The sequence below is a fragment of the Balaenoptera ricei genome, chromosome 6, assembly GCF_028023285.1.
Source record: "Balaenoptera ricei isolate mBalRic1 chromosome 6, mBalRic1.hap2, whole genome shotgun sequence".
Classification (NCBI taxonomy): domain Eukaryota; kingdom Metazoa; phylum Chordata; class Mammalia; order Artiodactyla; family Balaenopteridae; genus Balaenoptera; species Balaenoptera ricei.
This window is the reverse complement of record NC_082644.1, coordinates 86,174,003-86,190,251: the sequence shown is the minus strand read 5'-3', so window position 1 is coordinate 86,190,251 and position 16,249 is coordinate 86,174,003. Positions and strand designations below refer to the sequence as shown.

General features: G+C 53.5%; 1 protein-coding gene across 2 annotated transcripts in view; it reads left to right on the top strand.

Moving 5' to 3' along the window:
• The window catches only part of TLN1 (talin 1), a 31,813-nt gene that overhangs the window by 1,763 nt on the left and 13,801 nt on the right, over nt 1–16,249 (top strand). The window contains exons 2-28 of one of the 2 annotated variants that reach the window (XM_059925029.1): nt 4,559–4,726; nt 4,970–5,067; nt 5,332–5,461; nt 5,563–5,715; nt 5,976–6,118; nt 6,228–6,355; nt 7,081–7,141; nt 7,795–7,899; nt 8,230–8,385; nt 9,144–9,245; nt 9,415–9,491; nt 9,718–9,898; nt 10,074–10,187; nt 10,301–10,409; nt 10,599–10,807; nt 10,964–11,062; nt 11,477–11,527; nt 12,080–12,247; nt 12,435–12,729; nt 13,284–13,450; nt 14,301–14,429; nt 14,593–14,709; nt 14,813–14,926; nt 15,131–15,265; nt 15,429–15,557; nt 15,735–15,837; nt 15,975–16,183. In XM_059925029.1, the coding sequence (XP_059781012.1) occupies nt 4,597–4,726; nt 4,970–5,067; nt 5,332–5,461; nt 5,563–5,715; nt 5,976–6,118; nt 6,228–6,355; nt 7,081–7,141; nt 7,795–7,899; nt 8,230–8,385; nt 9,144–9,245; nt 9,415–9,491; nt 9,718–9,898; nt 10,074–10,187; nt 10,301–10,409; nt 10,599–10,807; nt 10,964–11,062; nt 11,477–11,527; nt 12,080–12,247; nt 12,435–12,729; nt 13,284–13,450; nt 14,301–14,429; nt 14,593–14,709; nt 14,813–14,926; nt 15,131–15,265; nt 15,429–15,557; nt 15,735–15,837; nt 15,975–16,183 (3,612 nt within the window). In that variant the 5' untranslated portion in view covers nt 4,559–4,596. The remainder of the gene's footprint in view (nt 1–4,558; nt 4,727–4,969; nt 5,068–5,331; nt 5,462–5,562; nt 5,716–5,975; nt 6,119–6,227; nt 6,356–7,080; nt 7,142–7,794; nt 7,900–8,229; nt 8,386–9,143; nt 9,246–9,414; nt 9,492–9,717; nt 9,899–10,073; nt 10,188–10,300; nt 10,410–10,598; nt 10,808–10,963; nt 11,063–11,476; nt 11,528–12,079; nt 12,248–12,434; nt 12,730–13,283; nt 13,451–14,300; nt 14,430–14,592; nt 14,710–14,812; nt 14,927–15,130; nt 15,266–15,428; nt 15,558–15,734; nt 15,838–15,974; nt 16,184–16,249) is intronic. The other variant, XM_059925030.1, reaches the window with a different exon arrangement.

Sequence of the window (16,249 nt, the reverse complement as noted above, 5' to 3'; positions counted from 1 at the left end):
TCCCTTCCCACCCCTGAATCCGCACATCCTACTCTCGTGCAAATCTGAGCTTTCCCATCATTTTAAAGCACTCTCCCACCATTTTCACCCACTCATTCAAGTGCATACCTCCTGGTCATCTGCTGAATACCCCACCACCAGTCCAACACTACTGCCAAGTCCTTACGGTCCCTGCTATGTGCCATTCCCTGATTCTAAGCCTCCTTAATTTCTTGGTCCAGTTATAGATCCCCTTCCCCCACTCCCCCAAGAGAAAAGAGGAAATGAGACCCAAAGAGGAAACTGGATCTTGCTGATCCCACGCCCAGCCAGGCCACTGACCACACCCCCATTTCACTCCCAGCCTGACCCTGCCACTGACCACAACACTATCCCCTACCCAGCCTGACCCGGCCACTGGCTGCACCCCATTCCCCTCAACTCCATCTTTACTTAGACACTGCCAACGTCCCTTCGCTCTCCCCCCGCATCCCACTAATGTAGCCTAATTTAGCCACTTACCACATCTCTTCTCAACCTCCTGCAGCCTGACTTGGCCTCTGACCTCACTCCATCATTCCCTGTCTTAGCCACCATCCACATAATTATTCTTCCTCTTCCCCCAGCCTGATCCAGTGACTAACTATAGACGTATTTTTCCTACTGTTATCTTCCCCAGTCTTTCTTTACACTTTGTCTTCCCCATTTCCAGGCTTATACAGTCACTAACCCCATCCCTTCTGCCCCTACCTGGCTGCTAACCACATCCCCTAACTGCAGCCTCATCTTCACATTCTCAGCTCCACCTGCTCCTTTCTTTCCCCCTTTCCCAGTTCCTTGCCTAAACTCAAGCTCTCCCAGCCACTCTGAGTGCCTACTGATGACGCGAAGCAATGGGACCCCAGCCTGACTTTGGGCCTTGGTTTCTGAGGATAGACTGTCATCAGGTCCTGTCAGTTCTACTTCTTAAAATTTCTAATGAGTGACGTCCTCCTCTCCACCATTCTAACTCTGGCTTCATTACCTCCCACTTGTGCTAATGCAGTGTCTTTATAACCAATCTCCAAGGTAGATGCCAGAGTTATTTTCCTAAAGTTTAGTTCTGATTATGCCCCTTCTCTGATCAAAGCCTCCCTTTGCCTCCTGTTGCCCTCCGGTAGGTGAAATTCCACATACTCCTGCTGAGTTCTCCCCTGCCTTTCCACCCTAACCGTGACTTCCCCATCACTGCTCACTTGCAGGTACCCTGTGCTTCAACCAGCCTGCCTCCTCACTTCCCTGAATGCCCCTCCGTGATTTCCTGCTTCTCCACCTTTGCTTATGCTATTCTCTCTGCCTGGAATGCCACCCCTGACTCATCTCCGGCTGGCTGGAATAGTGGAGAGAGCTTGGGCTTCGGAGTCAGAGACCTGGGTTTGGATCCTGGCTTCACAACTTATTAGTTTGTGTGACTTATTAGCTGTGTGACTTGTTCAAGTTAAACACTTGAACAAGTGTTTAACTTCTTTGAGCCTCAGTTTCCTAACCTGTAAAAATGGAAATAACGACACCTACCTTGCAGGGTTGCTGTAAGGATTAAATGAAATTATGTACACAAAGCAATTGACATATAGTCAATAAAAGATAGATCATTGTTATTTTTTATTATCTTTATTTTTTTTAATTCTAACTTCAAATGACACTTTTCGTGAAGACATTTTAGTCCCCCTTCCCTGACCTAAAGGGATCTCTCCCATGAGCACATACCACCTGGTTCTTACCACATCCTGCCTTCTGTAACTTTGTATGTAGCTCATCCACTCTGCTGACTGGGAGCCCATTGAGGGCATAGGCTAGGGCTTACCCGCCACTGAGAGTTTGGCCCAGGGCCTTCCCATAACACGCCCTCGAAAATGCTCGCTGGATGGATGGAAGGAGAATGTCTGTATAACGGGAGGAGAGGTGTTGGGGCCGAGTGCTGTGTGCTTGCCGATAGAGGTGTATTTGTACGTCCCAGCTGTGTGCGTGGGGTGGAGTCCATAGGAAGATGACGTGGTTGTGATGGATCTGTGTAGAGCTGTGTGTTTGAGATAATGCGTATGTAGAGACTGTGTAAGTAGCTTTGTGGGAAAGACCTCTGTGCATAGGCTGGGGTACATAGGCTCTGTGCATAGGGAGAATGAATATGCATGGATCTGGATGTAGGTGGGGAAGGGTCGTGCTGGGGGAAGTCAGGTCCAGCCCTTCAGCTGCCCAGTCCAGCCCTAAATGAGCCTCCAGCAGCCTGAGGCCGGATATGTCAGTCTCACCCACAACCCTCCCCTCCCTCTCAGCGGTTACAGACTCAGAGGCCAAATTTGGTAACAGACTGAGTGTTACTCCCCCAGCCCTCTTACGTTCTGACTCTGTCTTCAGCTTTCTGTCTCCCTTTGTCCCTCTCTGTAACTCCCTGTCTTTCTGCAGCTCCCTTTGTGGGTACCTGCTCTGACTGTATTCTCTATGTACCCCAAATTCCTTACCCCCAGTACATTTACATTCCATTCCTTGCTGGGGATTTGACCTCCTGTCCTCTATCCCCACCCCCCCACCCCCCCCCCCTCGCTCCAATTGCCCAACTCCTCTGGAATGCATCTCAGGAATGTCTTGAGGGAGGAGGAGTTCTCTGGGAGGGGGACACAGAGGGGGGGGGGCATTGTTGCTGTTCCATAAAACATGATAGAAAGGGGAGCAAAGTTCTCAGTCCGGAACAGGAATTGGACAGCTTCTCCCCATACTTCCAGGGGCCTGGTTCTGTGCTATCATCGCCCCCAACTCGCTCAATTCCCTTTCCTCCCTCACCCTCTTGTAGCCATGTGGATGTCCACTGAGGACCAGCCTGAAAGTGAGGGTAGCCATGACTCAACTCCCTTATCGGGGTCTCACCAGAGGTTTCCGTGCTTGAGGAAGAAGGGGGTGTCCATATGTCCGGAGGAAATGGGGGGAGACATGCAATTTCAGCTTAGGGTCTAAGGTCTTTTCAGTGTGCCCTCAGCTTCGCAGACCTTCCAGCGACCCAACAGCCAGGTCTGTCCAGCTATGGGGAGAGGTGCTCCAGGAATGGGGAGGGGAGTAGAGACCTAGTAGTGGGGAGACTGGGAGAGTCCGCTCTTGGGAGTAAAGATAGAGGACGAGCTATGGCTGCTTCTTTTTTGACACTCTGTACTATTTATAAGGTTAGAAATTGTCTATCAGATCCCTGGTCCAGACCTTTCCTACATCTGCCTCCCGCCTCCTGTTTCTACCTAGATTTTCAATCCCTCCTAATCTCTTCAACCCTCCAAAAACATACCCCTTGCCAAGTTCCCTGGTCCCCAGCTGCTGTTTCCTAACACCCCCACCTCTGCTTCCAGCCTTCTCTCTAGTCTGCTTTCTCCCCTTTGGGGCTAGCAGTTTGCAGAGAGGGCAATGGGCAGCCTGGATTTGCTCACTCTCTTAGGTAAGAGGCACCAATCTCTGTGCAGAGCTGGGTCACATCATCAGCTGTCAGGCAGACTTGTGGTCTGGTACACTCTGCACTGCCTGCCGCCTCCACTGAGAGGTGGTGCCGGGAGGGCTGGGTGAGACTGGTGTCCCTGGCCGCAATGAAAATACTGTCAGGAGAGGCAGCTGAGATGGAGGGCAGAGTTTCAGAAGGACTAACTGAAGATGAGAGAGCATAGGAGGAGTTACGGTGAGAGCTGGGTAGTAACTTGGTGACTTAGAAGGAGCAAGGACTGAGTTAGAAGGACTGGGCTCTTTCTCTGACCTGCTTTGAAACACACACACACACACACACACACACACACACACACACTCTGATTCCCCTTCAGCAAAATTAAAGAGTTGATTAGATCACTTCGGAGATCCCTTTGGATTAGAAAATCATGATTCTAGCTTGACTGCTGGGGAACCAAACATGGGCCAAGCTCCTCTGGGAGGCCCCTAGCACATCAGGTTAGAGGAAAGCTGAGACAAGTGGGCCTGGATGGATTGAACAGCAAGTGTTTGGCCTCCCTGCCGGACTAGCTAGAGACAGTGTTTGCAGGTCTCAAGAGCCCTTGGGGATTATCTAATATAACGTCTTCATTCTGCAGAGGAGGAGGCTAAAGCTGTGAGAGGGAAGATCATATGATGAGTCAGGGCAGAGCTCTGAAAATTCCAGACAGGATGAAGCCAGCAGGGTATAGTAAGAGACAAAGAGAGAAGAAGACTGAACCAGGAAGGATGAAAACAGGGCAGAGGCGGGGCTGGGAAAGGAGGTGAGCAGGGACAAGGGTAAGAGAGAAACACTTGGAAGAAAAAAGGGAGGCACAGATTCCAGTGCTGGGGGCGGGGCGGTGTCCTCGGGTAACACTGCGTTTCAGACCTGCTTTTGTACCTTGCAGACCGGCCTCTCCTTCAGATGTCTTAGACACCTTAGACATCCATCTGATGCAACTCATCTTTCATTCTTTAAAATTATTAAATAAAACAAAAACAACTTCACTGCTATCTGTTTTGGTGACTCCCTTTCCTGGGGCTCCATCTGGGGGGGGCCTCCTCTCCTCCAACAAGGGTGTATTCTAATGCCCTGATGCCATAGGTCAGGTATAGCCAGGCTGGAGAGGAGAAGCCGCCACCATGGTTGCACTTTCGCTGAAGATCAGCATTGGGAATGTGGTGAAGACGATGCAGTTCGAGCCGTCTACCATGGTGTATGACGCCTGTCGCATCATCCGTGAGCGGATCCCAGAGGCCCTGGCTGGCCCTCGTGAGTCTGACTACCCAGATGGCTGGGGCAGGAGTCCTTGATCCCTTCTCATTCCCAGGCTCTTGGCCTTGGGGGATGACTTTGTTGTCCCCCAGGGCTTCTCATCGCTCAGGTCTGTGCTCCTTGGTTCCGTCCCTCCCCTTTAGGCCCCGGATCACTGAGAAAATAATAAGGGGCAATGGTGCAGCCATTCAGCCACACTGGGGTCCTTATAAGTCTGAGGTGATCCATCCTCTCTTTTAGCCAGCGACTTTGGGCTATTTCTGTCAGACGATGACCCCAAAAAGGGTATATGGCTGGAGGCCGGGAAAGCTTTGGATTACTACATGCTCCGAAATGGGGTGAGTATGACTTCATCACGGACCACCAATATCCTCTTCCATCACTTCCCTCCTTCCACTTCCTATTTTCAACACCCGCGTCTGTTGTCTCTGACCTCCCCCATGCTTTTTTTCTATTACAGGCAGTCAAAATACCCTGCTTTCGAGCGAGCCACCATAGTCTTCCTTTTAGTAATCTACTTTCCTCCTGCCTCTGGCTGCCTAAAAAGGAAGTAATACCTTTAGCTTAAAGTGGGCCCCTGCCTCCTATTCCTGCCCCAATAGGACACCATGGAGTACAGGAAGAAACAGAGGCCCTTGAAGATCCGTATGCTGGATGGCACTGTGAAGACTGTCATGGTGGACGACTCTAAGACCGTCACTGACATGCTCATGACCATCTGTGCCCGCATTGGTAAGGGGCTCGTGGGGCCGGAGGCTCAGGGGGAGGCCCCAGCTCTGCCGGAAGACCTGGCTGCAGTGCCTGGGATGCTGCCAACCCACCCCCTCCCCCAGGCATCACCAACCATGATGAATATTCACTGGTTCGAGAGCTCATGGAAGAGAAGAAGGAGGAGGTGACAGGGACCTTACGAAAGGACAAGACACTGCTGCGAGATGAAAAGAAGATGGAGAAACTAAAGCAGAAGTTGCACACAGATGACGAGCGTAAGCAGAAAGGGACAGAAGAGGGCATTCGAAACAAGCAGGGTGGCAGGGGCAGCCGTTTCTGTGTTATTTACTGAATACTTGCTTTTGCAAGGCACTGTTTAAACACTGGGGATGCATCTGTAGTAAAACAGAGTCCTACACTCACGGAACTTAACATATTAGTGAGAGAGGGTAGGAAATGAAGAAACAAACAGCCAGAGATTAGATGGCACAGGGGCTCTAGGGGCTTGACATTGAGGGGACTCTCCGTGTCCCAGTGAACTGGCTGGACCATGGCCGGACGCTGAGGGAACAGGGAGTGGAGGAGCACGAGACACTTCTGCTCCGGAGGAAGTTCTTCTACTCAGACCAGAATGTGGACTCCCGGGACCCTGTCCAGCTGAACCTTCTCTATGTGCAGGTAGGGAGAGGACTTGCCTGGCATGGGGTGGTAGGGAGAGAGGCAGAAGCGCAGTGGGGGTATCTCTGTACCCCAGACAACATTCGCCTCCTTTCGCTGTGCTCTGCAGGCACGAGATGACATCCTGAATGGCTCCCACCCTGTCTCCTTCGACAAGGCCTGTGAGTTCGCTGGCTTCCAATGCCAGATCCAGTTTGGGCCCCACAATGAGCAGAAGCACAAGGCTGGTTTCCTCGAGTGAGTGACCCTCATCCCATACCCTGTCAGGGCCCAGGACTCCCTCCCACTGTGGCCCCAGCACAATGGGCCTGTCTCCATCCCAGATCTTCTCCCCTATTTCCTCTTCTCAGGTCCCAGGGTCTGACCCATATGGGTACCTTTGCAGCCTCCATCGTCCATTTGTCTCCTCCCTGGCCTCATGTGGAATATAAATGTAGTCCAGAATCTCTGCCCCTGCCCCCTACCTCTGAAGTAAGCATGTAACTTTTCTGAGATGCTCTGAAGAATTGTACTGCAATAGCCAGAGGGAAACTACATTTTCGTCACAGGGAACATCAGATTTCAAAAGTCTCACAGGTCTCATCCACTGGTATTTCTCAGAATATATACAGTTTGGTGTGGCTTTCTCAGCTTCCTACAAGCATGGTCATCCTTCTAGTGAACTCCTTCTGCTCTTGGTTCCCTAAAATTGTGCTCTCGACCCTCTTTTCCTGAAGGAATGAGCCTCCAACTCAAGTTGCCTTAGTCTCTTTCTCTGTAAGGAGGGACACAGGCTGTATTCAAGAGTTATTACTAAGTCATCTCAATTTCAGGGACGATCCAGACTCTAGTCCCTTGAGTCTTCCTTCTCCCCAAAGATAATACTCTCCTAGACATTTCCTTACAACCCTAGGCCCACAGTCCATGGCCCACATAGCCCTGATGCTGTCCACTACATGCTGACCCTCCCTTTTCTGGTGTAGCCTGAAGGACTTCCTGCCCAAGGAATATGTGAAGCAGAAGGGAGAGCGTAAGATCTTCCAGGTGAATGGGGATGGGGAAAGTGTTTGGGATGACCCGGGAGCTTTGCTGCTTAATCCTACTGACTAAATGGACCCCCGCCCCCTCCTCATCACCCCTACCCTGCTTCCACCCTCCAAGCTGTTCTCCCACCCCTCCTGCACCAAGAAAGCAGAAGACCTGGGCTTCTGGTCTCCACCTGCACACTGCATCTGCTGTGGAACTCAGTTCAGTAATCTTGTTTTCTTTTCTTTACCTCTAACATGGGATAACTATCTTTCCTGAGTAAGATTGATAGGGGAATCAAACGAGGTAGTATGCCCAGATTACTGTGAAGAGTATATATCTTCGTACAGACGGAAGGTGTTATCCCCACTCTTTGAATCCCCAGCCCAAAAGGCCTTGTGTTTGACCTTCTACTTCCTAACCATCCATTCACTTCTACAGAATGTCTGCAAGTTCCTTAACTGTACCCCTGGCTTCTTGAATAATCGCTTCTGCATATCCTTTATCAGCCCCATCCCCTCACCTTCTAATTTTTTATAGCCTGCATCCCCTAACCTTTCTTCTGTTCCCATAATGCTCTCCCATCATAGTTCACATCCCAACTTAACTCCTCATCTGCGATATCATCCTCCCCACATTTTGCTAAATGTTTCCCCATTTCATACTCGAAGGCACACAAGAACTGTGGACAGATGAGTGAGATCGAGGCCAAGGTACGCTACGTGAAGCTAGCCCGTTCCCTCAAGACGTACGGCGTCTCCTTCTTCCTGGTCAAGGTGGGTTACGGATTCTTCTCTCTGCCTGCCCTTATTTCCACTCTTACCCTTTCCTCTCTGAGTCTCTAACCCTGCCCCCAGTCACATTTCCCATTGTTCCCCAAGAATCCCATTCTCTTCCTTGTGAAAACTTGCCCCTTTGTCAGTTCTCCACCATCACTTCCCTCCTTACCCTGCATTTTCCTTCCCTTTCCCTTTATCCTAACATAGCCTTGTCCCGGGTCCATCCATAGACACCGTGGTTTAGCTCTCCTGCCCACCTCAGCACCCCACTGTGGTCTGGATCTGATCCCCTGACCAACAACACCAATGACAACCTCTGCCCCACAGGAAAAGATGAAAGGAAAAAACAAGTTGGTGCCCAGGCTTCTGGGCATCACTAAGGAGTGTGTGATGCGAGTGGACGAGAAGACTAAAGAGGTGATCCAGGAATGGAACCTCACCAACATCAAACGCTGGGCTGCCTCTCCCAAGAGCTTCACCCTGGTGAGCTGGGGTCTCGGGGGAGAAAGGGCTTTGGAGTTTTCAGAGAAGGGACAGCCACAGAGGTCTCCCCCGCGCCCCTGCTCAGGGATAGGTGCACTGAATGCAACTCCAGAAAAAAGGAAAACTTTGGAACTATTGCAGGAACGTGGAGATTAGACTAGAGGGGAAACTCTCCTGGAGAATGAGGGAAGCTTAAATGAAACAATTTTTTTAAAATCAACGGAACAAAACCGTAACCAGCAAGCTGAGATCACAGGAAACTTGGGGAGAGGGAAGAAAAAGGTGACAGAAAAATAAGCCTCCCCTCTTTCAGCAACAGCTACTTATAGTAGTTTCCTCCTCTAGCTTTATGTTTTGGCATTATGAATTGAAAACTGATCCCACCTTGAGGAAGTGGCCCACTGAGAAGGGAAATTAGTAAAGGTGGTTTTTCCATTTTGGATACTAGTACTAATCCTTAACTATGGTCATTTAATGATAAATAATAAATGTGTCCTCCCAATTCAGGGTGAGAGAAGAGAGATTTCCTAAATGCCACACATTTGAAACTATGCAGCATAAAGAGCACTCCTTGGAAATAAAATATTTTTCTCCAAGGAAAATGAAATAGGAGGTTGAAGAAAAGCTGTTGTCCTAGAGGCTGTTGGCACGGGGTGGGGAAGTGCCCCTCATCAGCTCGACCTTGGGCTTCCGCCCCACCCTTTCCCATCCTGGGTGGATTCAGGCTTTCCCACTGAGTCCCCACCTTGTCCCCCTAGGATTTCGGGGACTACCAAGATGGCTACTACTCGGTGCAGACAACCGAGGGGGAGCAGATCGCACAGCTCATTGCTGGCTACATCGATATCATCCTTAAGAAGGTGAGCACTGCCTGACCCCCACCTTCTCCTTCTCCTCCCTTACCTTGTCCCCAAGCCGATCCTTTAGAAATGGGGACCCAGGTTCCGGAAGATGGCTGACTGCAGAATGAGAAGGCTGCCTTTTCCACTTCCCTCTTCTTTAACTCTTGTTCTTTTTTTCTCCCTACAGAAAAAAAGCAAGGATCACTTTGGGCTGGAGGGAGACGAGGAGTCTACTATGCTGGAGGACTCGGTGTCCCCCAAGAAGTACGAGGGGAACTGGGCTGACCCCATCCCTCGGGCAGGGAAGGCAAGGCATGACCCCAAGGACTGTGGGAGGTGGGGAGTCCTTAGGGTGCCTCTGACCAGTCGCAGGCTGTGGTGAGACCTCACGCACCGCCCAGACCATAGGACGTGCGGAGGCGGTAGAGCGGGGCGGGAAGGGATGACAGGAGGGGGTCCTCGGAGTGCTCCCTGTACGTCCCCTCTCTAGGTCAACAGTCCTTCAGCAGCAGTGTAACCGGGTGGGGAAGGTGGAGCATGGCTCCGTGGCCCTGCCTGCCATCATGCGCTCCGGAGCCTCTGGTCCTGAAAATTTCCAGGTGGGCAGCATGCCACCTGCCCAGCAGCAGATTACCAGTGGCCAGATGCACCGAGGACACATGCCTCCTTTGGTAAGAGTGCCCCCACTGCCGCCGCGATTCCGGGCGTAGCCCCGCCTTGGCTGGGCCTAGCCAGGAGTTCGGCAGTCTTTCCCATGTCCCTATTTGTCTCCTTCTCGGCCTCAGGCTCTCTTTTACCTTCTCTCTCCTCTAACTGTTCCCTGTTACTTCTCTCTTTGTCTCATAGACGTCAGCCCAGCAGGCACTCACTGGAACCATCAACTCCAGCATGCAGGCTGTGCAGGCTGCCCAGGCCACTCTGGATGACCTTGACACTCTGCCCCCTCTGGGCCAGGATGCGGTGAGTACGGGATGGAGGAGAGGCCGATGGTGCTGAAGCTGGCACTCCAAGGAACAGGGTTGGGGTTAACTGCAGCAGAGCAGATCCTGAGGTTTTCTTCTCTTTCCTCTCAGGCCTCGAAAGCCTGGCGTAAGAACAAGATGGATGAATCAAAGCATGAAATCCACTCCCAGGTAGACGCCATCACAGCCGGTACTGCCTCCGTGGTGAACCTGACAGCAGGTAGACCGGATGCCCAGCCCTGTGTGTGCGGTGGCGGAGGGGAGGGCGAGCACGTGCAAGCATGAGTGTGACTGGCTCGGTGTGACCGCACCTTGACTCATGGAAGGGACTTTGTGTGTACGTCTCTCTCAGGACGTGTGTGTGACTAACTGCCTGTGACTGGCCTCCTCTTCTTCCTTCTCCCGCCAGGGGACCCTGCCGAGACAGACTACACCGCAGTGGGCTGTGCAGTCACCACAATCTCCTCCAACCTGACGGAGATGTCCCGTGGCGTGAAGCTGCTGGCTGCCCTGCTGGAGGACGAAGGTGGCAGTGGCCGGCCCCTGCTGCAGGCAGCAAAGGGCCTGGCGGGGGCGGTGTCAGAACTGCTGCGCAGTGCCCAGCCGGCCAGTGCCGAGGTCAGGGGCCAGGGGTTGGCTCTAGGGAGAGGGGAGGGTTTGAGCCCAAGGAGAAGGGGGCGGTCCAGGTTGCAGGATGGAAGTGTGAGACCCATGGGTGTGTAGGACCCGTGGACATGGATTAGGCAGCTTCTGACCGGTGTTCACTCTCCACAGCCCCGTCAGAACCTGCTGCAAGCAGCTGGGAACGTGGGCCAGGCCAGTGGGGAGCTGTTGCAGCAAATTGGGGAAAGTGATACTGACCCCCACTTCCAGGTTGGTGACTTACCCAAGCCCCAGAACCCCAGCTTCTAGGAGGCAACCTCTGGTCCTGAATCCAGCTCCAGTCCTGCTACTGTAAATTGACCCCTCAGAGCCAACCTGAACCTCTGTTTCCAGGGATGACCCTGGGAACCCCCAGTCCCTTTTTTGGGGATAAGAATTCAGAACCCCTGAATCCAAACTTAACCTGTTAGTTCACCCTTGGCCCTTATTGGTGATATGTTTTTGGCCACCTGTCATCTTTCCTGGTCTTCCCCATATGTAGCCCTCACCCCAACTTGAGGGCATCTTGAAGCCCCACTTCCAGTCCTTTAGACCACACACCCGGAGGATGCTGTCCTCTCGCTCCCCCTTCCCACCCCATGCCCATCTCCTCAGCTGACTTGTCATCCTGGATTTCCCATGCAGATCTGTGCGCCCAGAGGGGCTGGGGTTCCATCTCCCCCCGATCCCCCCACGGTAACGGCCTCTGGCCTGGGCCTTCCCAGCTTTGTCCTCTCTGAGCCGCATACACTCGCTCTGCCCCCTCCCCTGGCCTCCTGGGGGAGCAGAACATGACGGGAGCTGGGGAGGCACAGCACAGGCAGGACTTGAGAAAATGGGGTCCGAAGGGTAGTACAGGGACTTGTTCCCAAGACTCCAGGGTGACTGCTTCCAACCAAGATTGAGAAGAAATGGAGAAAAGACGCTGCGGGTGGGAGGGACCCCTCCCTCCACCCCATTGTAACAGTGCGGCCCACCCTCCCTCCCCATTGCCGTCCGAGTGTATCCGCCTCATGCGTTTCTCCCTTTGGTGTAGACACTGTTTCTCTCGGTGTGGGTTTGTTCCTTGGTGGGGGTTCTGTCCCACTTGGTGCTTGAGGCAGGGGCTTGGGGTAGGTTCTGGTTGCTTCTGCACACACTGTTCTGTGATTGGAGTCGGTGGGACTAATGAAACAGCTTATGCCTCTGAGAAGGGTCCGTGGATCCCAAGCTGGATCTCAGGCCATGCTGACTGCCGTTTTCTCACAGGAGGTGCTCATGCAACTAGCCAAGGCCGTGGCAAGTGCTGCAGCTGCCTTGGTCCTCAAGGCCAAGAGTGTGGCCCAGCGAACAGAGGACTCGGGGCTTCAGACCCAGGTTATTGCTGCAGCAACACAGTGTGCCCTGTCCACCTCCCAGCTGGTGGCCTGTACCAAGGTGAGCCCCGAAGGTTGCTGCAGCCTGTGCCTAGGGGTGATGCTACCACACACAGAGCCTCTCATGTTATCTCTTTGGCCCCCAAGACCTCACTACCCAACCTAATAACTATTGTGAACACCACAGACACCCCTACCTCACGGCTCCTTTCCCTCCCCTCCGTCTCTGACACTCACTGTGCCCACAGGTGGTGGCTCCTACTATCAGCTCCCCTGTCTGCCAAGAGCAGCTGGTGGAGGCCGGACGGCTAGTGGCCAAAGCCGTGGAGGGCTGCGTGTCCGCCTCCCAGGCCGCCACAGAGGACGGGCAGCTATTGCGGGGAGTGGGAGCAGCAGCTACAGCTGTCACCCAGGCCCTGAATGAGCTGCTGCAGCACGTGAGGGCCCACGCCACAGGGGCTGGGCCTGCTGGCCGCTATGACCAGGCCACTGACACCATCCTCACTGTCACCGAGAACATCTTTAGCTCCATGGGTGATGCTGGTAAGGACAGCCCCCTGGGAAGACAGAGAATCCCAGTGAGGTTCCCGAGTCCACTGGAAATTCCCTTTTAGACCCATCACCCCCCACCAAGGACTCAGCACAGTGGGCTGGGTGTTTAATCTCTGAAATCTCCAGTTCCCCATCTGTAAAGCAGGAATATGATATCTGCTCTGCCTTCCTTGGTGTATTTAAAGAACATACCAAAGTATACACAAAAATAGATGGAAAATGGTATTAAGAGATAGCATCCCCATTCTACTCCCTAACCCCCAAAATCCTTCACAAGGAGTCTCATCCTCTCAAGACTTCTTGTGGAAAATACACATTGGAGACTGCCCCCCCGCCCCTCCCCCCATCAAAATGCACCAGGAAATCCGTTCCTTTCCAAGATCCTAAACCCAGGAAACAGTAACTCCAGGGAAATCACTTCAAGAACTTTTTTGTCTCCTTACTGTCCCTAAAAGCCCTACCTACCTTGTCTGCACCACTTTCCTCCACCACGACACCCTCTCAGTGTCTCTGGCTCCCTTCGCTGACTGTGCCTTCGCTCTCAGGTGAGATGGTGCGACAGGCCCGCATCCTAGCCCAAGCCACCTCTGACTTGGTCAATGCCATCAAGGCGGATGCCGAGGGGGAGAGTGATCTGGAGAATTCCCGCAAGCTCTTAAGCGCCGCTAAGATCCTGGCCGATGCCACAGCCAAGATGGTGGAGGCTGCCAAGGTAGAGAGCCTTCTGTGCACACCCCCAGACTGGGCCCTGTAGGGAAGTAGAAGGGTCCAGATAGTCACCCTCATTTATGGGAGGTGAAAAGTAGAAGATACAAGAGAACAAATAACAGGAGCACTGAGGAAATAAATACACCCCTAGGCGGTGAGTGGATGGCGCCAGGCTTCCAGCCAGTGTGACTCACAGAGTCCTTGCTGACTGACAGGAAACTGTACCCTTTTTCTTACTCTAAGTCCAAGGCCTGCGGTTCCTACTTTGCTGCCACCACCTGTCTGCTTCCTGGATCCCTCTGCTTCCTGGTCTCCTGTGAATGCACGCGGGCATTCAGTCCCAGGGGATCTGCTGCTAGCAGCACAGAGACAAGGCAGTGGGACACAGGGACACAAGGGTGCAGAGGACTGTCAGGAAGAAGCCAATAGATTCCCAGGCTCCCTGGGCTCTGGGGCTCTTCATTTTGCAGGAGTAACCAGGGCCCCTGCTTTGGTATCCCTGAGATCCCTGCTCTAAACTGCATCCTTCTTGTCCCAGAGAGCCCTGCTCACCCCCATTTGCTAGTGGTATTTTGTGGGGAGGGGGGGATGAAATATGGCCGCTTCCCCAGAGAGGGGAAGCAGAAACAATTCTACCTAAGGAAGGGATTTCAGCATCCCAGACGGAAGCCAGAGCCCCTTTAGGCTCCCCTTTTGCCTGCCTGAGGTAGCTCGTCTCAACTATGATTACCTTTCAGTGGGGGTGGTTAGAAATGACTTCAGGAAAATACCTCTGAGTTTGGAGGGGTCAGGGAAGAGCTTATTTCGGGTCCACAGGGACACAGGGTGGTAACTGTCCCCTGGCCACTTCTCAGGGGGCAGCCGCCCACCCTGACAGTGAGGAGCAGCAGCAGCGGCTGCGGGAGGCAGCTGAGGGTCTCCGCATGGCGACCAACGCAGCCGCACAGAACGCCATCAAGAAAAAGCTGGTGCAGCGCCTGGAGGTGAGGCTGGGAACCAAGCCAGTGTAGGTGCTGTGGGAGGAGTGAAACTGGGAGGGATGTGCGGGGACGCTGATGTTTCCTTGGGGGGATAGCACGGGCAGGGTAAGCCAGGGACAGGGTATAGGAATGTCTGGGCCTCGTCCTCACTATTCTGTCCTTAAAGCACGCAGCCAAGCAGGCTGCAGCCTCAGCTACACAGACCATCGCTGCGGCCCAACATGCAGCCTCCACCCCCAAGGCCTCTGCCGGCCCCCAGCCACAGCTGATGCAGAGCTGCAAGGTGAGACGCCAGGAAGCGCCTGGGGGCGGGAGGAGGCGTGGGAGATGGGGGACTTTTCCCCCAGCTTGCGGAGAGGTGACTCTGATGACATTTTCACCTACAGGCTGTGGCAGAGCAGATTCCACTGCTGGTGCAGGGCGTCCGAGGGAGCCAAGCCCAGCCTGACAGTCCCAGTGCGCAGCTAGCCCTCATCGCTGCCAGCCAGAGCTTCCTGCAGGCAAGGCACCTTCCGCTCACCACTCAGACCAGACCCTTCCCACTCCTCAATAAGACCTTATATTTAATCAATTTCAATCTCTGCCAATAGCCTCTCTCCCAGTACTGAGCCCCAGTGCTCACCACATCCTGACCATCATCAGTCCCTGTACCCAAGCCCAGAGGGCGTATGGTACACTTCATCTGCCCACCTGTTCCCCAACAGCCAGGTGGGAAGATGGTGGCAGCCGCGAAGGCCTCAGTGCCAACAGTTCAGGACCAGGCATCGGCCATGCAGCTGAGTCAGTGTGCTAAAAACCTTGGCACCGCACTGGCTGAACTCCGTACCGCTGCCCAGAAGGTATAGGAGCTGGCTCTCTTTTTGGAAGATGAGGGGGGGAGTCCTAGGATAATGGAGAATCTGTTCAGAATATCCTAAAATGGGTAATTGTGTGACCTGAGGTGTGAGGGAGACACAGTGTACCTCCTACACCTCAACCCCCCCGCCCCCTGTATCTTTGTAGGCTCAGGAAGCATGTGGGCCTCTGGAGATGGATTCTGCTCTGAGTGTGGTACAGAATCTAGAGAGAGATCTGCAGGAAGTGAAGGCAGCAGCTCGAGATGGCAAGCTTAAGCCCTTACCTGGGGAGACGGTAGGTATTCGAAAGACCTCATTCTTACTCAAACCCTGAGGTCTTCCTTCTCACCCGTGCCCCAGAGCTGCCCAGAACCTTCACTCAAACTGCCAGCTGTCCCTGAATAGCTTCTCAGGTTCCCTCTTCCCCGTTCCTCCTGCACCTGATCCCCTGAATTTCCCCCTTCATCCCTAGATGGAGAAGTGTGCCCAGGACCTGGGCAACAGCACCAAAGCAGTGAGCTCCGCCATCGCCCAGCTGCTGGGGGAGGTTGCCCAGGGCAATGAGAATTACGCAGGTACGTGGACAGGACTGGGAATGGGGCATGTGGTGAGGAGGATAGGGGAATGGGAGTTGGATGGAGGAAGCCACTGGCATCAGGGCCTGGCAGTGAAGGTGCCTTTTCCCCTCCTTTCTCTCTCCTTGTTTCCCCAGGTATCGCAGCTCGGGATGTGGCAGGTGGGCTGCGGTCACTGGCCCAAGCCGCCAGGGGCGTAGCTGCCCTGACATCAGATCCTGCGGTGCAAGCCATTGTGCTTGACACAGCCAGTGATGTACTGGACAAGGCCAGCAGCCTCATCGAGGAGGCGAAGAAGGCAGCTGGCCATCCAGGGGACCCTGAGAGCCAGCAGCGGCTTGCGCAGGTCAGGTATTGGGACAGGGCCACTCCCTCCCTCTCCCCCAGATCCCATCAGAAGGCCTACCCTGAC